The sequence below is a fragment of the Choristoneura fumiferana genome, chromosome 20, assembly GCF_025370935.1.
Source record: "Choristoneura fumiferana chromosome 20, NRCan_CFum_1, whole genome shotgun sequence".
NCBI lineage: Eukaryota > Metazoa > Arthropoda > Insecta > Lepidoptera > Tortricidae > Choristoneura > Choristoneura fumiferana.
Window position 1 is genome coordinate 128,708 of NC_133491.1, and position 23,290 is coordinate 151,997.

Sequence of the window (23,290 nt, forward strand, 5' to 3'; positions counted from 1 at the left end):
CGCTCGTGGCGGCACGGGAGCCTCCCTCCCACAGGAAACCTATTACGTCCTTACACAATTCAATTTGGCTTTATATTATAATGAAGTGTCGTAATAATACTTCGCGGAAACGCTGCACCGCATTATCGCGCGACAACGACGCGGCAGATGGCGATCGGCGGTCGGCGGTCGCAGCCGGCGGCCATTGCCAGTACAGCTGAGGTAAAGATAAATTTTATGCGCAGAATTATTCCTTAATTACTCGTACTTTTTAAAAAAATAATATGATACTACTAATGTTATAAATGTGAAAGTTTATGCGAGTGTATATTTGTTACTGGTTTACGCTAAAAAGGCTGAGCGGATATAGTACATAGATAGCTGGATCTTGGTAAATATTACGTAAGGTAAAGGTCCGAGTGCTCGACACTCTAACGCCCAATAGAAACCCTGCTGTCACCTCTATTGCAAATGACATAAGAAAAAAGATGCCAACTATTTGGCCTGTGACGAGACGAGCACTTGTATGTTTACCTTAATAGACTACCTTTTATTTCGATATCATTTATACGTTGACATAAATGAAGACCACAATCTACTTTTTAATTTAACTGTCAAACTTAATAATTGACGCAAGCGAAGCCGCAGGTCAAGACAAGAATAGTAACGATTTTCTGATGATGCTTCCGTCTTAACACGATAACTACCTAATATTATTGGTGTTGTTTATAACTTATCTTCTCCAACTCGTTACCATCATTAATTGATTAAACAGACTGGCTGCCAGTAAATACCTAATGATCATTACTCTACCAACAATAAGCACTACAGAAAGTTAAAATTAAGAACTTGCGGCACTCGAGACGCTCTTTGTGTCATGTCAAGTCGCGGCATTAACCTCGTCGAAGTCGAGATCTAATGGGGGTAGATCGGGTAGGTGCAGCGCAGCGTATTGGTACCGACACTGTTTACAACTACGAGTGAACTAGAGACTGACCAAAGTGTTAAATTGCACATGAACATGAACATACTGGATGATACGAAGATCAAGCAAGCAACGCCACGAATCTCGGATCTGTGTAGAGTCGAAAAATAAAGCTTTTCTAATGTAATGAATTTAACTTTTTTGTCGTAAAAGTGGTTTATAATTTCCGTACGGTTGTGTTCATATGTTTATTATGAGCACTCAACAGCTGGGATATTTATGTTGGTAACTATGCGTAAGTAAAGGGACATAATATTATACTCGTAATGAAACCTTCAAGGCAGATTCCCTAGCTCTATCTCACAAAGGCACAGTCATAGTTAGTCGGCAACACACCAGTGACTCCCAGGGACTCGCGAGTGGCTATGGGTGCTATGGGCGGTGGAAACTGCTACCATCAGGCGACATGTATACTCGTTTGTTTACTATGGTACAAAAACAAATTGTTGGCATTATTTTACGCGGCACAACGTGTGTAGAAGTCTCATCTCAGTTTGTTTCATTACAAAAATAACGAATTCAATTCGCATTCCCAATGCAATAAAGGAGAGATTTACAAATTACGTTCCCGACATCCCCCGCAAACTTTGAATCTGTCAAAACAAGTTGCGTAACATTATAATAATATTGCGTACGTGCGCGACGCGCTATAAATATTGGAGCGAAGTTCGCGGGCTTTCCTCGCGGGTTGAGTTTGGCCGCGCCCGCGCCTAATGAACTGATTCGTTTGGCTAAGGGTGGCTCTCCACAGGAACTGGAGGAAGCTACGACACGACGTACCCTTAGCGAGAAAAGGTTGGCTGATGACATCGCATAAATTTGTGTTAATGGCTTCAAGCCGCCTTGAAAAAGGGCCGTCAGTAATATTTACTCCGCGCCGTGCCCAGTTTTAGAATAGGACGGACCCATCTCCGAAGGCTGTCGTAAAGGCGTCCATCCAGGAGACTTGATGTGAGAGTGAGCAGCTGTCTTTACATTTGCCAACTACGAACTCCGCTCTATATCGAGTGGTAGAAAATTGTTAGTCATAATAAAATGTTTGACATAATTCTTTTTTTCTCTGATACCATTTATGTTATAAAACAAACCTAGCATAACCCATACAGTTCCAAAGGAAAAATTATGAAAAATGTACGGTTTCAGCGGCAAAAAAAAGATGACTAACAATAATATGACAAACATTATATTTAGGTATGATTTATAAAATGATCGCAGGCGCAACGATCCCCCGCGCTTCATGTGCAGCTGTGCACTGGCGGCAAGGCGGAACTACCGCACTATCTTCAGAAGAAAGTCGTCTTCAAATAATCTTTATCATGACTGAGTTGCATTGTGTTGAATGGGTTTTTATTTTATTTTATTCGACTGGATGGCAAACGAGCATGTGGGTCTCCTGATGGTAAGAGATCACCACCGCCCATAAACATCTGCAACACCAGGGGTATTTCAGATGCGTTGCCAACCTAGAGGCCTAAGATGGGATACCTCAAGTGCCAGTAATTTCACCGGCTGTCTTACTCTCCACGCCGAAACACAACAGTGCAAGCACTGCTGCTTCACGGCAGGATTAGCGAGCAAGATGGTGGTAGCAATCCGGGCGGACCTTGCACAAGGTCCTACCACCTGCGAAATGTTGAATGTGTGTTGTATTGTTCAAATTTGCACAACAACAACAAACACTCAACACATTTGCACATTCTTTTTTGTACAAATGTAACCCTTCGCCAGCTGTCGTAATTGATATTTACTAACGCAACGAGCAGCAAGTTCAACTAGTGTAGTTTAAGGATATTAACGTTAATCAGTAATCAAATTACTCAATCAAGTTACAGAAATCCACCCTTCTGATTGGTCGGTCTCCTGGTTTCGTGTTGCACCCGCCAATGCGTCGTGTTGCGTGGGAGTAGGGTTATCACATCTCAGATTTCTCGTGAGATCTCAGGATTTTTCAGGCTCTTTTCTGAATTACGGGCGGATTTTGAAAATCTCAGGTTACTTATTCGTAATTTTCAATAAAATTGAGTATATTTTTTACATCTTTGTATGAATAAAGCACTGAACAATTAATAGTTTTTTATAGGTAGGTACTTAAAGTAAGTAATTGTCTGAAACAACTGTTTCTTATTTTAGGGATAGACCTTTTTTGTTTTGGTTTGATTTGATTTTCACCGCATTCATTCGTATAATCAACGAGAAAAATAATTTTATTGTGCCAGGTGCTATTTTGCGGATGAAAAAAATCATTGATATGGACATTTTTTTACTTAGTTCATTAATTAACGAGACTAATTAAAAAAATGCTGTGGCGCGCCAACGCGTCAGTATGACCCCGAGAATAAAGATCCTCCACAAAATTATAAACACTACGACTTTTTTAATTATATTACTTTTTAAATAAGAATCTTTAATTGCGATAAATTGTCAGTTGGAGAAAACCAGGCTTTTTCTCAATACTTGTAATTTTTGATCTGGGAACCCTTCGGGAGAACAACGGCTTAGCACAGCGAAAGTGACGCTGGCAGCGCCACGTGGTCTCAGAGCGGGAAGAGGCGGGCGTGGCACGTGCTCAAGTAACCGGCCGGGGGCGCTGCTGCTGCTGCTAACGAGCACGCGCTCGTCAACGCCTCGCTATCTATCTTAGGCTGTGTTTCCACCAGTGATGTGCGAGGATGTGTTGCGAGTGGCCTAAAGGTTAAGAAGCCGTGGTGGCCTAGTGGTTTGACCTATCGCCTCTCAAGCAAGGGTCGTGGGTTCAATTGCCGGCTCGCACCTCGTGAGTTTTTTGAAATTCATGTGCGGAATTACAGTTTAAATTTACCACGAGCTTTGCGGTGAAGGAAAACATCGTGAGGAAACCTGCACAAACCTGCGAAGCAATTCAATGGTGCGTGTGAAGTTCCCAATCCGCACTGGGCCCGCGTGGGAACGCATTTATTCCTTTTAGTCAGTACCCGCGGCTTCGCTTGCGTTCGATTTCGAAATTATTCTCCGATAATAATTCAGAACCATTTGGAAGTTAAAAAAAACCACACACACACACACACACATACAACACGCCTGTGTTCCCGAATGGGGTATAGGCAGAGCACAAGAAACGTTACGTTAAAAAAAACTACCTATTTTTCGTTAAATAAAGTATAATACAAGATTTTCTACGAACTGTAGGTACTTTCTGTTAACTGTACCTACGCGCATTTTCATACAATATTTATATCCATACCAAATATGAAGTAACTCCGAAAACTGAAAGTGGGTCTAACAAACTTGGTTATACAGACACAGGACAATTGAAATTAAATAAAAGCTTGTAAAAGCGACCCCATTACATGACCCAGGTTAAAACCGTCCGTAATTTACATCACGCTGCGAGTAACTACAACATGTGTATTCTTCAACTAACGCATTCGTCACATTTCGATATCAGCCCCTGCAATAATGACCTTCCTTTATTTCCGCCACCCTCATCCTCGTAAACCGTGATATTGTTCCCGCGCCCCCCCCTTGCCTACCTGACATAAATTACGTCACACAAGTAACTGATGTGACCACTAGAGACCTCGCACTTGTACTGTTAGGTACCTTATTAGCTTTGAATAACCCTTTTATGGGTCGACGAACTACATCCGCAACCCTTTTTAAAGGGCGCGCGGACGAGAGGTGATTATAATATTAAGTTATCATTATTTATTATTTGCTTAACTCCGCGCTGAGGATAATCGTCGACGGGATAAGCAACTAAATTAAATGCTAAGGTAAAGTGTTTAAAATGATTACGCGCAAAGAAGTTCGCCTCACTCGAATTAAAAATGATGCTACCTGTAAGCACACAGCGTGTTCATAAACGTCCCTGCATGTTATTGCGCGCCGGTGATGAAGCGTTCGCGATTACCCCGACTAGCAGGTGACTATCCGCCTTCGGCCTCGTCCGCCGGAGCTCGCCGGTTATCCGGCTATATCCGGCGCTTTCCGTATTAACCCCGCCCGATGTCAGGTGACGAGCACCATCGGCTAATATTTGCTTTTATATGGCGAGTCCAACGGTGTGCCGAAGAGATTTGTTGGTAAATGACTTCGAGAAGTTCAAATATTTCTCTACTTGTAGAGATTGTAATAAATGTAGGCTTTTATTTGTAGAAAAAGGACGAAATTCAGTCATAAATAAGGCGTCGACGTCAACTTTGAAACAGAATCAAACCAAAACTAAGCATATTATTATGATTTTCTAAGAAACTTACGTCACCTGCAGGTAAGATTATGTATAGTCGTCTAAGAATTTTCTTTAATCCTAAACTTTAATGGCAGTAGTGTGTCTTCAAACAGTCTCTTTTTTTCTGACGAGGAACTGTCATATAGAGTATACTTCAGTAGGTATATAGGTAGGCACTCACATCATGCAGTGAAATTTGTCCAAGTAAAGTAACGGAAGAAACTTAACTAAAAACCAAACCTGCTCGTTTTGTAAAAAATACATACCTGAAATGAAAAACAGAAAATCGTTAACAAAAATGGATGGCAACTTAAAATAAGCCAAAATAATAAATAAACCCACCCACCACCAGCACCAGCAACCGTCGCATGCGGCACATAGCTTAGCCAAGCTGCTCCATTCGCCAGCACTACACTACGCGACACTCGGCAGTTAGTAATCGAGCCACAAACAAATGTTCCCAGAGCTGGTCGACATTTTGGAGAAGGCATCATGAAAATATTTACATTTTTTTTATGATAAGCACAAACACAGACCAGCTGAAGGATAGTTCGATACTTTTGAATTTAATTTAAAAGAGTTGAAAAAGTCAGCTCATTCCGGTGTGACTTACGTACTTCTTATCAGCCAGGTGCATGACCAACAATCTACAGCGTCGGTTTAGCCCCACTATTTATGCTCTTAAGCCAATCTGTGTTTTTTAACAAGCATTGTACAAGTTTTTATTCTGCCTCAAATGCCTGCTCTAAAATGTCTTTCAGCTTTCAATACGTCATGCACTCCCATGCAAGGTATCCGCAGGAGCCGTTATACAAGATGCCACCTGCCACCCAAATTACGTAGCGTTATTGCTGGCACGCGGCGGTAATCCTAGACGAATCGATTTGGTGTCGATTAAACAGGGCTTAGTTACGTACAGGTACCTAACATATCACTGTTCATCGCTGATTATGGTTCTGGTTTTTTAAACGATCCTTTCTAATGTTGTCAATAATAACTAATACTTACGCCTCTACATTAATCATTGACCGGAAACGAAGGAGCCTCAGTCGTTCACGCTTCAAAGGTCGTCACATCCTGATATTTAAAGGAAATACCTTTTAGCACCTACCATTAACTTCGTGGGTAATTAAGTTTACGTTCGGTTTATACAGTTGACCATTGAGACGACTGTCAATTGGCAGAAACGTCCAATTCATTTTACGAGCTCCCGCCGTTCACTGCTACGAGTATGGCGCTGCGCCGTAAAGGCCAATCGATATTCCGCCTTCTAATGGCAAGATGTATCGTAAATGTTAACGGGTTTGTTTATTTTCTTTCTGACTGGAGTTGAGCAAATTTTGGCGAAAACGAAGAACTGGTATGCCGGCACAGTCGGGCGAGCCGCCTCGCGCAGGACCAGGTTTGTTTGTCTACATATTTGTTCATAAGGGAAACGGGATTCGGAAAATCACCTTTATTCTGTTGTAGGAATTTTGAGTAAAGCGATGGCCACAGCAAGCGGTGGCCGGGTGAATATTCATGCGCCTGCGGGCGCCGTCCCGGAGTGGCTCATGCATACGTTCCAGGACCGAGCCGCCAGAACAAAGCCCTGAGGTGGGTTTCGATTTAGAATCAGCAAATTGGATAGTAAAATTTAGGCAGCATCCTGTGTCGGACTTACATGAGACATGAAACAGTTGAACGCTGATGACAATGGAATGTGAAATTTTGCTTTTGAAATTGTTGACATGCTCAAGTATTTCCATTTCAAATGTACCTACTCTTGGTTACATTTTAGCTACCCTATTTATTAATTAGTCTTCTCTACACAGGCTGATGAAGTCTTGTTTTGACGACCGGATGGCCAAGTGGTTAGAGAACCTGACTACGAAGCTTGAGGTCCCGGGTTTGATTCCCGGCCGGGGTAGATATTTGTATGAACAATATGAATGTTTGTTCTCGGGTCTTGGATGTTTAAAATATGTATTTAAGTATGTATTTATCTATATAAGTATGTCTATCCGTTGCCTAGTACGCATAGTACAAGCTTTGCTTAGTTTGGGACTAGGTCAATGGGTGTCAAGTGTCCCATGATATTTATTTTATATATTTGATGATATTTTACACTCGTAACGTCACTCTACCATTACGTAATGGCTCTACTTTACGCGATGAACTTCCGACTACGGCAAATATGTAGGTGTGGGTTATCAAATGCCGTGCAAATTACCAGTTTCATTAAACCATGGTACATGCGGCAGCCTGATGGAGACAACCGGCGCCCGTGGCGGCAATGTCCTCCAGCCTGCGGGGGAGGGCTCGTCATAAACACGATTATTATTTTTCCTCCCGGCTCGTGTGCGGAATTCTAAATCGCCATCAATTAATATGCAATTCTTAATTTAAAACTGCTTTGTTCTCAAAAACGTGTTTTTAGGGTTCCGTAGCCAAAATGGCAACAACGGAACCCTTATAGTTTCGCCATGTCTGTCTGTCTGTCTGTCCGTCCGCGGCTTTGCTCAGGAACTATCAATGCTAGAAAGATGTAATTCTGCACAAATAGGTATATATGTAAACTATGCCGACAAAATGGTAGGTACCTACAATAAAAAATTAAAAAAACAAAATTTTTGGACTACCTTCCATAGACGTAAAGTGGGGGTGATTTTTTTTCTCATCCAACCTTGTAGTGTGGGGTATCGTTAGATAGGTCTTATAAAACTATTAGGGGGTTGCTAAAACGATTTTTCAATTCAGTGATTTGTTTGCAAAGTATTCAACTTTAAAGTGCAAATTTTCATTATAAAATCAATCAAATCAGGATGGTAGTACGTAAATTAAACTTACAAGGAAAACTATAACGGTTAAGTTTTCTTGAGAATTATTAATAGTTTAAGACTAAATAGCAGCCTAAGGTATAAAATATACCTAAACTTGGAATACCTATTCCGTACAAAATACGAAATCCTTAGAAAAATATTACTTAATTTTTTCGTAATGGCTACGAAACCCTATTTCGGGCGTGTCCTACACGTTCTTGGCCAGTTTTTTAATTAATTTATGCAAGATTCTACGTGATATGTTTAAATATCAAAGCATTTTAGCGGAGCATTTTAGAATGCGCCACGGGACGGGACTCCTCGCGAGGCCGACTTCTCCTGTGTTATTATCAAATTATTAAACGTCAATGAGTAACGTCGACAGTTACCTATAGCTGTGAAACACACGGCCTTAAAAAATAGTGTAGACTTCAATATTTGTTTTGATCATCCTGCGGCGACCTCGCTGACGCCGCCGACGCGACGCTAACGCATTTCACACAAACGCCCGCACGCCGCAGCCGCGCCCGGCGGCACGCGCCGCTCGGAAACCCATTGTAATTAACATGTAAACTGTTCGAGGGATCACGAAGAGAAATAATTTAACACAATTAGAATAACGCCTGTTGATCGAGTAATAAATCTAAGGGGTGCTTTTCCGTTCCGATTCGACCAATCACTAACCTACCTTTTTCCCATAAAACTCTCGCGTGATTGACGCCTATCTCATGTGATGAAAAGTGCAGATGGTGCCAAAGGTGTTTCTCACTGGTTATTATCATCATCATCTAAGCCGTAGGACGTCCACTGTTGGACATAGGCCTCCCCCATAAAGTAAAGCCAAAAGTAGCCTATTAAAATAAAATTGGTAATTACTTATGAATTCTAGGAGCCGCAGTTGCATCCAGCATTTGTATCTCCGCTCGCGCTCAGCCCGCATCAATGGAAGCTCGTCCTATACCTGCCCAACTTGTAACTAAACTCGTAATATACCTACTTTCATAAATACAGAACTGTCTAGGTCGTGTTAAGGTAGCCAGCCTCAGGTACTACTAGAGCCGTAAAACTCTAGCGAGATCGTTTTACAACCGACACCAAACTTGTGGAGTGTAGAAACAATATAAGTTTCAAAAACGAGACCAGACTGCAAAAGCGCGAACTAGCGGCATAGCCCGCGCGGACACTTCAAGGAAGGACACCAGCATCAGTAGGTACAGTTGTGAGCAAAAATTTGATCAAAAATATCTGAACACGCTTCTACGCCGTTGACAATAGAGTCATGTTCAGAAATTTTTGATAAAACTTTTGATCACAAGTATGAACTCGACTGTACTATCCTATTACTAATTGCTTAGGTAGCAAAAGTTACAACCTATTTCGAATGTAATATAGCATAGCATTTCACTCAGACACGTACCTAAATAGAGGTATAATTTCGTAAGAGAACGGAATTAATTGAGTAGGTACTTTTGTTTGCTGATTTTTGTGAGTAGCCATAATTAAAAAGAAAACTATACTTTTTAAGTTTATGAACGCGGATGCGGTCTAATTTTTTGATTACATCAAAACTACGGTACAAAGAAGCAGGCAGGGCGCCTCCCGCCGACGAGCGTAGCTTTATTACATGTTTATTCCAACGTCAACTTTAAAGCTCTCAACTTTAAGTACTCCTCGTGCTCTGGCAACTTCGCGATAAAAGGGGAGGAAAGCGTAAGTTGTAAGTCAGCCGACCTCATGCGTTATTAGCGCGGCGCGGGCGGCGCGGCGGCGCGCGGCGCGGGCGCGGCGGGACCAGCGAGCACTCGATTCATGAGGCTCCATCAAAAGTTGATGGCTGAAGTTTTCTCTCCAAAAGCTAGCTCATGAATGTATTCAGAGCTCGCCTCCGAATGAAAGGAGGCTGTAAGTGCGAGTAGCGAGGAGAGGGTAAATAGAGAAGTTGCGTGGTTTGAAATCGGGTTTTCGGCCGACAGTTCGAAATATTTCAGTAGAACAATGTGCTACTGAAGCTAGTACTCAGTTTCTAAATCTTTGTTACACTTCAGTGACGTAGTCGTGTAAAGTTACGCGGCCGCGCCGCCGCAGTGGTGCCCCTGCCCCGCCCGTAACTGCCGCTTACTTTGTTCTTCTGACAAGTTGCTACTATTGTAGGCTTTCGAATATTTTTTACTAGCTTTTGCCCGCACTTCGTCTGCGTGGAAATAGAATTTGGCAAGTATTTAATTTATATAGCAATACTATTCTGCCAATAATAGTACATAGAAACTTCTATGGTTTATCAAAAATAACCTATTTTAATACATGCTAAAATATGAACTATTTTTTTTTGTTGTTCCATACACATCCGTTACCGATGTCTTTGGTAAAACATAAATATTTTGCGGGTAGTCATATTTTAGCAATACGACGTGTATTCTACCCTTTCCAACACAAAAAGGAATTCTATAGTGCATTTTTACTAAGCATAGCTACACATATTTCCGATTAATATTGTAGTAACTTGTTTGGAATTCCGAACTTTCATCCCCATATTTTCAAGTAATAGGTCGAAATTTGAAAAGCGCCAGAGCAAATTTTTTTTAGGGCTTCCGTACCTAAAAAAAAAAATGGACCCTTGTAGGATTACTTTGCTGTCCGTCCGTCCGTCTGTCTGTCAAGACCCTTTATCTCGTAAACGCGCGGAGGTAGGTATCGAGTTGAAAGTAAAACCCTAAACTCAGCTCAATAGTCCCGAAAGCTGTGAAAAAATCAACTTCTAAGTCAAGGCAATCAAAAGCTACAGTCGTTAAAAAGGTGTTTCCATACAAATTTCCTCAACAGAAAAAGTTTAGGGGTACTTCCGGCTGTCCTAGAAACTTGGAATTTGCATAAAGTAGCTCTTATAGCACAATAAAAAGAAAAATCTGAAAATCATTTTTTCATGTCTGACTGATGTGAATAAGCCATCTAAATGACCCCACATTGCGTACATTTGCTTATGAGCTTAGAAGGCTCTGCTAACACTGCACCATCCCTCTGCTAACATCCCCTCGCAGGTAACACATTTCAAAAACGCTTAACAAATATCTATTTATTTCTTATAACCTAAGTAGCCCAATGCCAAGTTTCATAAAGAACCATCGATTTATCTTCGACAATGACGATCTTCCATATAAAGTTTCATCCCCTATTTCACCCCTCACAGGAAGAATTTTTAAAAACGCGCGAACAATATGTATTTATCTCTTTATCACGTGCCCAAATGCCAAGTTTCATAAAGAACATCGATTTATCTTCGACAATGACGATCTTCCATATAAACTTTCATCCCCTATTTCACCCCCTCACAGAAAGAATTTTAAAAAACGTGCGAACAGATATCTATTTATCTCTTTTCACGTGCCGAAATGGCAAGTTTAATAAAGATTCATCTATTTATATTCGATAATGACGACCTTGCGTCCTTTCATCCCCTATTTCATCCCTCACCGGTTCGAATTTTCAAAAAAACTCAAACAAATATAGAATTATTTCTTATTAAGTGCCTAAATGCAAGTTTCATGCTTTTATCTTCGACAGCGACGAACTTCCACTATATAAAACTTTCATCCCCTATTTCAACCCCTTAAAGCCTCTTTTTCGCGATAAAGATAGCCTATGTTCTTTCCAGGGTCTATTTTATCTCTGTACCAAATTCATCAAAATCGGTCAGCGGTTTAGGCGTGTAAAGCGTAACAGACAGACAGACAGACAGACAGACAGACAGACAGACAGACAGACAGACAGACAGAGTAACTTTCGCATTTAATATTATAGTATGGATTTGCTTTGAAGACTGGGGCCAGATGCGTAGGCTAGGTTTTTTTTCATTCGCATTTTCCGCTCCAAATGATACCCATAGAATAAATACTTAAATCTTACTTTCAAGCCAGAGCAAAGATCTACATCATTGTCTATACGCAAACCGGGCGCCAGTTCGGACTTTATTAGAAAATGCATTGTTTACATAGAACACGACTAATTAACTGCTTCTAGAATTTAATCCCGAAAATTCGTCGAGGCGCCGTGCGGCGCGCCGAATGCAGCATGGGACACCGCCTCATTCATTCCAGTCACGGCTGTTGAGGATTGGCAGGCACTTAAATCGAACATGAACAATTCAATTCCCTCCTTATACATGTGCCAACTACGAGCTCCTCGCACACCACTACCCACAGATGTTTACGATCAATCTGAAGAATAAGGGCTGTCTCGGCTAAGACGCTGAACGGAGCAAACTATTCGGTAAAGTGAAGACAAACGAATAGCTGGAATGCTCGGCGAGAATGTCGCGCGACACGACAACAGAGGACCTACGTCTGATACCGATGCGAACTACAGCATTTCCCCTTTAACCGTTATAAACAATTTATAGGCTCGTGACAAATGATCGGTGACACTTTGATGCTCGTATCATGCCAACTATTATTTAATTGTTTCCACTCCCTAACAGTTTCTGCTCAGAATACCGAGTAGATACGATAATCTAACCGTATTATATAACACGAAACAGGTAACCCGATCCTACCGCAAGGACGAACAAAAGGCCCCGCGTAAATTGAAACCTACCATAAATGGGTACATTTTTGAGTGGCATCCTGGAATGCAGCAGAATTTCTGGCACGCCATATACAACCTTGCTCCCGCCCCACAGGGACGCGCGAAGTTAAGTTTCTGCGCGGCGGGAAACGCAGCGGTTATGATCAACGGCGGTAATAAAAGGGACACGAATAGTTTTGCCAACAACAGAGCAGAATTCCGCAAGATACGTAAGTAGCTAGGGTTACATGAAATACAGTCCGGGTGTGAGGCGTCCTCATACACTTCCTCTCTAGATGCCGACTGGTTTACAAGTAACTGTGATGCGTACCGCCTATTTACGTACTACGAACTTGTCTTTAAATTCAAAGAAAACAACGAAATAAACACTAAAGCAAGCTTTCCATGTACCGACCTACATTAATATCCCTGCCCCGTAGACCTAAAGAATCATCCGAAAATGAAAAAGCACACTCGAATGAGTCACAATAACCATTTGTCCCCGTCATTCGTAAGCCGTCTCTGGGCGAGCGGCGCGCGGCGGCCGCGCCCGCTCCGGGCCGCATTGTTGCCGGGCACGGGAGCGTCGCCGCTCATCAACCGCTACAAATATTGTAAATTCGAGGCAAAGCAGAGATTCCGGCGCCGGATTCCGGCCTAATACCGGCGCTAGGAATGCTTTGAGGGAATTATCCCGCGGGCCGGAAGCGCGAACTCTTGTGAAACAACTGACGAGACACGGGAACTCGTCGCGGCTCGGCGCTCCTCGAACATAACATTATGAGTGTTTATTTGTATCGCGAAGATGTTGAAGCTGAGTAACAGGTCGCATTCGCATTGAACGAACGAGTGCTTTGGGACGTCTTGTGTATTTTTACAAACATTAAATTAAACTAAATATGCAGCTTTGCTTATTTTCCTCTGTAAATTATTATCTTTGAGTACGGTACGGCAGGAGCATTATAGATGGCAGTTTTGTTTTTATTGCCGCCACGGGAAATGGCAACAAGAGGGATATGAATAAGACAGGAGCCGCGGCCGCCCCGCTGAGTAATGCGTCTGCTGCGGCGTTTGTTAGTGTTTTGTTTGTCAAGGCGGGCGCCAGCATGCAGCATGCAGCATGCACCGGCCGCGGCTGCCGCCAGCAGCCAACAGCGTGTTAGTGCTACCGAGTACTGCTGTCACAGGTGTCTTGAAGCCGATCTCACGCCACAAAATACTTAATGGGTAAATACTTAATGGGTAGAATAGAACCAGATGTTAAGGATCCTCTGAGAGTTGATACCGGCTTGATTATTGTACGACGTATCAACGGCCAGAGCGTTCCGGAATAGACCTAAGTTAGTGAATGAAACAAGCAGTTAGTGTCCCAGCCTTTATTGCCCAAACCACACGTATTACAGACGCCACAGTTTATGTACAGCGCGAGGCCGCAGCGAACGTCCAGACTCGATTCTTTCTGTCATTTAATGCGGTGTTTGACTCTATTTTTCATTTATTTTTTAAGTCAAAACTTTACATCGAATGAAAAAAAAAAGTTTAATTCAGTTGAAAATGGGTTTGGAATTCAAGATTGGACCGAGAAAGAAACACAGCGTAGAAAAAAGTGTTAAAGAGGCAGCTATATAGATTTAAAAAAACACTTTCAATTCAATTTTTAACAAAATTTATATTTTGCTTCAATTTTTTTTATTTTTCAGTAATTGTCAAATATCGCATTCTTTCTAGAGTTCCAGACATTCGCTAGCAGCTCGTTTGAACCTGACGCACCAGAAGCGGAGTTCATTCACGACTTCTGAAGCGTCTCTATATTTGTTTATTTAGCAATTATTTCCCACAAGCTCTCAATCAGGTGACGCCACGTGACTCACCGCTGGCCTGGCTGTCGCCGGAGCCCTTGCGCGGGTGGCCGGGGGCGGGCGGGGGGGCCGTCCTCAGCGCGGCCCAGTCGGCGCGCAGGCGGCGGCGCGGTCCCGCAGCGCGGGCGCCACGGGCTGGCGCGCGGCCGAGCACTCGCGCTCCAGGTTGTTGAAGTTCTCCAGCACCTCGCGCACCTCCGGCTCCAAGGACTCCACGCTCTCCTGCACAAACAATAATACAATGGGGGCTATCGCGTGTGAATTCGCCGCTAGAGGCGCTAGTGTAGCGTGAGGTCTCCGAAATGTCAAATCTCATAGTTTTTGGTGAGCTACGCGGGGTTTATAATTAGAATAAATTTGTGAATATTTTGCAATATCTGAAATTAATTATAGCAAATATGCGTTCCGGGGCAATGAATGTCTGTGTTTTAGACAGTTTTGTCTTCGGAAACCTTTGTCCTCCCTTTTTCCGAACAAAACGGGGACTATGCAACACTGTGGCATGCTCGATATTTTTATGGTACGGTTTAAGGTGTATTAAATATGATTTTAATCTAAACTTTGTTTCACGCCCGTAAAACAGACTTTGAAAGCCATACTTAAAAACCTCACGCTACAGTGCGCCATCTAGTGAGACAAAAAACGAATAGCCCTCATTGAGCAAAATTCTACTTTAAATCCCTGAGCGGAGCGACCGCTTTTAGTGTATAATCCTGAGCACAGCGAGGGCTTCATAATTTGGAGGAAAATAATATTTTGCTGCCGAGTGATACATTCTACTTTTTATCTTTTCCTATGGGCATATTTAAATCGGTTAGTACGGGCAAATTTGAAACTATAAAAGTACAATAAACAACAGAATACATTAGTAGGTTTCACCGCGACTGAAATATCTGCACCACCAGGAGTGGGAGCTTAAGACTAAAGCAAGCTTAGGTGCGGCGACTCACGGCGTGCTGGTTGTCGGGAGCGTCCCTTGCGGCGGCGGCGCGCGCGGCGGCAGCGTCCAGGCGCGCCGTGAACTTGCGAGCGCCGCCAGCTTCTGCGACAGGAACTCGCGGTGCGCGCCCAGCTCGCTCTGCGTCTGATACACACCACCGACACCGACATCACCGTCAGCCGAATGCTACACGCAAATCCATATTGTGATCCGTCAATATATTGTCGGATTACGATATTTATTGATGTGTAGGGTAGTGTATCGACGGATCACAATATTTATCGCTGGATTTCTGGAAATCCTTGTGACCTGATCCCAGAACCTGGATCGTGATATTTATCTTGAGTGTAGTGTCGCGGGTCAATATTTATCGCGTCAGTACGCAGCGAGACAGCAGCGATGGAGGACGTCGGTGACAAATAAATCGGTCCAATAAATTCAGATGTGTATACTTTTCTCTCTTTTGTAGCCAATTCTTCATCCATCGCTTTCTTTTTATCACTCGTTTGTTTAAAGACAGGGCTACAATTATCGCCACACAAGCTCTAATTTTCCTCCGTCTAGGGTCCATCACGTCTGCCTCGTACAAAGAACGCTTCAGTTCTGACGCGATCCGTATTGCCGGTGTAGGGTGTGCTGTGATCCGGCTCAAGATACATAAGTAAATATCACGATATTTATTGACCGCTCTGGTACGCATTCACGATCGATGACTATTATTTATTAGGGCGATGATGCAGCAAGAATGCGCAGTGATTAACGGTAAAGTAGTAACATAAAAGTTTACGAATTTGGTTTGGCTGATTTGGTTTCCAATTATGTAATTGATCACAAAATCAGATCAGGGGGCTGCTCTGGAATGAACTATTGCCTGGAATACTCGACCCGATATGACCTTCAGACCTTCAGCCTTCAAGAAAATTGAAGTAAAACTCTCAAGTTTTTACTGTGTATAAATAACAAGGTGATAATTTATGATAGCTACTCGGGAATTTAGGACGCTAATTTAACTTAAATATGTATGACTACAATCAGTGGAAAAGCGGCTCAAGTGGGAAGGTTTGTTTGGTGACGTTGTTCCGGGAATATTTCCCCAAAAGGGAGTGATCGGATTCTCGGGTACTAATTAATTAGTAACGCGAGCCTTCTTGTTATCGGATAGAATTTATCGGCGCAGCGGAAATAAATCGTCCTCGTGTTGCCGAACCAGAAACATGGTCACAAACAAACGGGTGGCGACAACAGAAAACATTTTTAACCTTTATAGATTTGTAACTTTAAGTATTAACATCGTTATAAATATAATTGATTGTGTACTTATGGCGTAAATGAAGGACCTGTTTTAACACTCGCTAATAACTTTATCGTATTTTATATGGCTGATTTATGTGATATTGTCTCTGTTTATTCTGTTCGATCAAACAGAGACGGCATTACAGATGTCTGTGATATAAATTTGACATATTTTATCTTATTATATTTTAAGTAGTGTGCAAGAATATTGTACGCCTCTAGCAGGCAGGATATGGCGCTTTTTTATGTATTGCTGTCTATCAACTTTATTACCCATAACCGCAATAAAGACATTTTGATTTTGATTTTTTTTGATAAAATACGATGAAATGTCAGACAGTGGTGAAACAGGTCGTAAATCTGCATTGTACTCGTAGTATGGGGACAGTATTGGCTAGGACGGGAGCGAGTGGCGACGATACGCCACTCGATTTTACGTTCTAAGCCACTAGAGGGCGATTCTCGCCGTGTCCTGCGTCGGATCGTAACGCAGCAGTTACACGTTTATTAATAAAACTAGCTAACAATCTAAGTCGTTGAAAATGTTAGACAAAAATTTGCTTTAAGTGTACTCAAGGAAGCTACAAATTAAGCAGAGACATTATTTTGAACGAGACTTTATAGACAAACTCATAGTCAGCGGTTGTTCAGAAGTAAGTCCTGACACTTGGTACAACTAAAAAGTTTCTGAAGATTCTGCCGTAGCCTGTGCGCTCTGCCTGACCCGCCACTGGCTGACGCGACCGAACGTGAGCAGCACCTTTATCCACCGCTAACAGCTGCCCGTCGCTTTGCGAACCCAGAGGCACGTAGGGCTAGATATTGTGCATTCCTGTTCCATCTGCGACAGACGTCGAGATCTAGACAGACGTGCCGCGTGGCAGAACTTGCGGGCAAAACTTACTTCGCGGTTACTGTCGTTATTTACATACATGGTTATAAGAGTTGCAAGCTCTGCTAACACTATTTGATTTATTTGTCGAATTATGAAGCAAGTTAAAATTTGAAAAGGTTAAGGCGGGAGAACGATCGTCATTTGTCAGGATGCAGAAAGGAATGATGGCGCTTCTCAATGTCTACAGGAACTACGTTCGCACGCTTCTCCTTCAAGTTACTGTGTTGTATGTTTGTGAAATGGACACAACATAAATTCAATCATGCTCACTCCGACCCTGACTCTGTGAATATTAAATCTGTTCGATATGTTCTTTTTTCTCGAATTAGTTTTCCCAATAACAAGTGCAGGTAATATCAAGGGGGAGCACAAATAAGCAAGACATTCGAACGGAACGTAACTTTTTACGTTTCAGTAAAGTTTAAATTGACTTCTGTCGAGGGGTAAGTTGTGCGTGCGACCGGAGTTTATTTGTGTAGTGGGCTCGAGGGCCCGTCTAGCCGACCCCCCCCCCCCACCTGGTAACACCCGCAGTTGCATTCAGCGTTACCACTTCGGTGGAGACACCATCAACGGTTTAAAATTAACATCCAACAGAATATTTTAATTAAAAAGTGCATTTAGTTTAGAAATGAAATGAGTTAATTTATTTCTTCAAAGGATCATACGCTGTTAGCGCACCCTACGTACTCTTGCTACCTCGGCAATCAATGTGGTTTATAGTGCAATTACTGAGATTACGTATCACAGAGCTGACAATAAGAAGAATAGATATGATCCGGCATAAGGGTGCGAGACACCTACAGATTGAGGCGCATCCCAATCATTTTATTTATTTTCGCAGCTCAGCATGTATAGAAGTTGCTCACTCAAAAAGTGGGTTACAGTAGAAACTGTGGTTCAAAAGAATCCCATTTCACAGGTGAGCACCGAGATGTACAGTCAACTACAAAGAGATCGATACGCCCAAAGTTATAAAAATATGTATACACGGCTTTATTTACTTAACATTAAAGTCGTGCATACATCATTTTGTAACTTTGGCCGAATCAATATCTATATAGATGACTGTCCAGTCGGAATCAAAACATGTTTACACTTTACTACTTCGTCGCTGTCACTTCGTGTTTATAAAAATACCGTTGACCTCGACTGTGCTAAAATTTATACAAATACACAAAATAAAACTTGTATAATACTCGTACACACGGAGCAGGAGAGGAGGAACAGCAGGGCTACTACGAAACTCGAAACTAGAAGTTCGTGTCGTGCGGTCCCTCTGACACTTATACTATTTAATACGAGAGCGAGAGGGACGGTACGATACGAACTTTGAGTTTCGAGTTTCGTAGTAGCCCTGCAGACCACAACATTCAATCTGGGAGGAAATACGCCCAATACCATTTCTGTTCTTCTTAAAACTGTTCCACACGCTTCTATAAGTTGTCGCAGACAACACAATTCGCAGAATGTGTACATACTTTATATCTAGGTGTCGCAGTTGTTATGAGGGTTTTGGGACAGGCGTAGATGGTTCGTTCGACGCTACCGTCTTGCTGCGATTGGCGCATTTAGTTATAAACCAATCCCAAATGTGACTCAAAAGTCATAGTTGACAAATGCGTCACGATATTAGCACCTACTAGCCTGTGACAGAAGCCCACATTACACGGTGGTCCAAAGAAAAAGTGTGTTGTTGTTTGTTACCTGCTGCAGCTCGTGCGCGGGCGCGCCGGCCGCCGCCGACAGCTCCTCACACCGCGCCTGCACACATACACACGCACGTTATAACACTCACCACAACCCTGCCAAAGGCAGTTCTTATTCAGAACATTTGGAAAACTTTGGTACAGGAATGATAAACACTGACAATCCAAAACTAAATGAAAGGAAGAAAGCAACATGTGAAGTTGTTGTTGATAGGAGCCAGAAGCGTTCCTCCACGCGTAAAGATTCGCGACGATATGGAAAAACAAAGCGACGCCGGCTCTCGGCTTTGTCAGATAAAAAGATAAAGTAAACAGAGATACGATTCAGGGGCAAGTGTAGTGATGATATCCACAACCCTAGTGGACCTTCGATTCGTGTGTTATGGTAAGTGAACGAGGTCCCTGGGCGCCGTCGGAGCGCCCCGCAAACAAACCCTGCACGCGCGTTCATTAACACAATGTTTAAACTGATACAATATTCAGCGGCGGCGAACTCCGCCGGCTATAAAATTATTAATAACTGAGTGGGTCCGTAAATCTCGGCGCGTTTACGTTACCCAGGAGAAGCGCACTTCTTTCACGTCCATCGCGGTCCAGCGCCGGCTGCGGCTCGGCGCACGCGGCACTCGCGGAAATGCTCAAGGAACTAACCGAGCCAATACGTTTCATTCCCTACGTAATAATATCAAACTGGGAACAAAAGACACCTCCACGCGATTTGCAACCGAGATTTCATGATTTTAGAGCGAAGATGGCGCGGCGCCGGCGCTGGAGTTGCGGCAAGTCGGAGCCGGGGTGTACACAGAGATGGGACAGGAATATTCATAGAGCAGAAATAGACGCGCGCGCGACGCGGCAGGATTTTGGATAGATCGCTCGCTTTCCTTATACGGCGGGATAACACAACATTACACAGCTCGATAGTAAATAAGTGAAATATATATATAAATGAGTCAACAAATGCAAGCGGCATAGCGGTCGTAAAGACACACGACCAACTGCGTAGGGCCTGATTCATAAAAACAATTTCGCTTAATCTGTCATCTCCCAGGATAACAGGATCAAAGGAATTTGTGCCTCTGGGAGAGGACAGGTTATGCGTTGCTAAAGTGCTAAGCATGCGGCCGGTTATGACTGGACAATGGCTCTAAATATTGGTGTTTATGGTATAAGAAGTTGTTGATGCAGGCAACTTCCGCAATATTGGCGCATCAACTTTTTGCGAGTTTTACTGAAGTTTCGACCTGGGAATGTTTAGCTTTTGGTACATACCTATTTTATTTTTGTATTAGGGACGATTGTATAAGTATAGTCTTCTTAATTTTCTGAGTAAAAATGAAATCATGGGAACATTTTTTTTATTTAAGTTTTTGTAATAATGACATCCTCTGTGTCTGTGTGGCGCCATGTTACCAATTGCTTCTCAGAAATAAACTTCTCTAATAGCCCACTCTTCGCGCGATTTGCTTGTACATCAGTCGGTGCAGAGCTAAAGCTCAAACCGCACCTCTCTCTGTCGCACGCACGCTTCAGCACACGACGCTCTTGCTCTAATGCGCGTGCGACGATGGATGCAACCATTAGCCGCAAGTGTGGAGTAAGATATTGAGCCTAACCTTGAGATGAGGTGTTGATACACACACAGGTGTATAAGTATGTATAAGAACAACACAAATATTAAAAAGCCATATCACCAGACCATTGGCAAGAGGTTTAGATGTAGGCAGTGAACTCGGAATTCTGAAGGAATTTTCGGCAGAGGTGGAAAGTTAGCCTCCCCAGAATGACCTATGGAGTGACCCCAAGGTTTGAGATCATAATTGTCAACATGTCAGCAAAACAAACCCCAAAAGCGGGATTCAACTATTGCATGCCAAAAACGCATAGGTTGAATAGCCTACTAGACAGGAATAAAGTTGTAAAACGTCGTAACGTTATGTCAGTTCCGTGTTTGTCGCACACTTTAGTGCTTACAGTCGGCATGCGCCTGCGGAGTGTCCCGTGTCCCGTCCACGCGTCTAAATGCGCGCAGGTCAACGCACGCCGCGCGGCATCGGGAAGGAATCACGTCAGCAGGGCGGGCGCCGCGTCCCGGCCCGCGGCCCGCGGCGCTAATATGTCAACAGTTTAAAAGTTCGACGGCGCCCGGAATAGCGCCGCGTCACCGCCCCGTGACGCGCCTGACGTGACGTGACGTGACACGTGACGTTACCGCCGCTGCGTTAGATATCGTACACGTACTGTCGGTGGCATGTGGCAGTAATAAAAGCGAGAGTGAGTGATAGTGGTTTTTCAATTTTATCGCATGATTTGATGACGTGTATAAATAAACAATTAGATGTTCGTTTAGAAAATGTGTTTGCTGTTATCCTTTTTATCTTTACTCACTAATATTATAAATGAGAAAGTAACCGATTAAATTTAATTGAAATACGGCATAAAGATAGTTTGAGAACCTGGGAAGGATATGGGATAGTTTTCATCCCGGAAAATTGCATTCCCGCGGGAAACAACCAACGGATTCTTCACAGACGGAGTCGCAAACAAAAGCTACTTTGAACGTGTAAAGGTTTCCATTACGCTTTAAGCAATGTAAACCTTAGTTTAATTTAATTTGAATCAGGTATTACTCTGTGGTTAGACGCTTTGGAGTATTTCTAGCAAGATTGCAGTTCTACAGGAGGCCTTAGGGTTCAACTCCGAAGGTCAGAAAGCTTCAAAGAGGGCGCGGTGCCGCGCTGAACTTTGAGACGCGCCGCGGCGTGTCGTCGCAAATGCCGCGGCGACTTCACCTTCACCCGAGACCCGACCGACCAACACAATGAGCAAAGCTCGCAACATTTGTGACGTCTAAATGCCTCATGTGCATTATTGTCAAAAGCTGTAATAGTGATGAGATGAAACATCATAGACGTGGCGTGAAAATGTTCAACCCGCAGAAAAAAAGACACCGTCTTAAAACGGCTCGTGAGAAAATTGCCAGAGAATCAGATCATTGCATAACCTAACCAACAAAAGTTGGAAAACCCCCGACAATGTCACCTAAAAATGGCTGAACTGATTTTGATAAATGTCTAAGAAGCATCGCTAGAAAACCTGCTTTCAAATAAAAAAACCGCATTCAAATTGGATCACCCGTTTAAGAGCTACGGTGCCACAGATAAGTAGACACATACACAAACATACATAGCGGTCAAACTTATAACACCCCTTTTTGGGTCGGGGGCTAAAAAGTAACGAAACGAAAAGTATGCAATCTCTTGGGAAGGAAAAAAGGGTCTTGACTGACGGACAGATAGACGGACAACAAAGTCATCCAATAAGCATTCCGTTTTTGCCTACCAAGAACAGCCCAATTTTTCAGAAAAAAATTATACGACTTTCCTTTTTGATTAGGTTTCCATAATCTTGCAAATGCGAGTTTGCAATTTTCTTTGAAGATCACTAGAAATGGTTTGTGAGGCCATGTTACTGCAAAACATCATTTAACCCAATATAATATGAGTGGTTATTGGGTTATGAAAGTGGGAGCACTGAATGAATGTGGGACGCCGTAGGTTGGTAGTTATTTATTACTACACTTAACCGTACGTAGTATTTCAATAGGTGAGGCTAACCAGGCGGGAGTCGGGGCGCGTTGGTATTGGCGACCGTTGGCCGCGAGCCCCACGTGGTTAGCTGAATGCTGACTTTGTAATATGTGGCAGGAGTTGCGCCACAATCACATCACATAATCATCTCGAATAACAACAGGCGACGGCGTCAAAACACTTGATATAGGACTCGCGTTTAGGCTCTAATCGAGAGCACTAACGTGATCGAACGGGGAAACGATCCGCGGCAAATAAACACGACTGTTGCAAACAATATCCGCTGAAACAGAATACTGCGCTGCTCGAACTGGACCGCCGCGGCGGAGCGCCCGCGCACTGCCGGCGGCTCGTGCGGTGCGGCTTGCAGGCACCTCACTGAGTTACGATAAGGTTCGTGGGAGTTCAGCACACCACACATTACAGGAGGCGTGAAAGCATTTCACGCATTCCATTACGCCAAGTGACCACAAGG

General features: G+C 43.1%; 2 protein-coding genes across 2 annotated transcripts in view; one reads left to right on the forward strand and one right to left on the reverse strand.

The window, feature by feature from the left end:
* LOC141439356 (uncharacterized) overlaps positions 1 to 23,290 on the forward strand; it is a 1,011,003-nt gene that overhangs the window by 90,269 nt on the left and 897,444 nt on the right.
* On the reverse strand, positions 14,397 to 19,879 carry LOC141439340 (uncharacterized). The gene is made up of 4 exons (XM_074103629.1): positions 19,783 to 19,879; positions 19,224 to 19,280; positions 15,339 to 15,472; positions 14,397 to 14,610 (listed from the first exon to the last, which is right to left on the reverse strand). The coding sequence occupies exons 1-4, from the start codon at positions 19,810 to 19,812 to the stop codon at positions 14,397 to 14,399; spliced, it is 435 nt and encodes a 144-aa protein (XP_073959730.1). The 5' UTR covers positions 19,813 to 19,879.

Bases quoted from the DNA above. Each gene is read 5' to 3' on its own strand.
- LOC141439340 (XM_074103629.1), bottom strand. From the start codon at position 19,812: ATGGACGTGAAAGAAGTGCGCTTCTCCTGG. The intron at 19,281-19,782 runs GTAACGTAAACG...GTATGTGTGCAG, and splicing joins AAGAAGTGCGCTTCTCCTGG to GCGCGGTGTGAGGAGCTGTC. The intron at 15,473-19,223 runs GTAACAAACAAC...GGTGTGTATCAG, and splicing joins CCGCGCACGAGCTGCAGCAG to ACGCAGAGCGAGCTGGGCGC.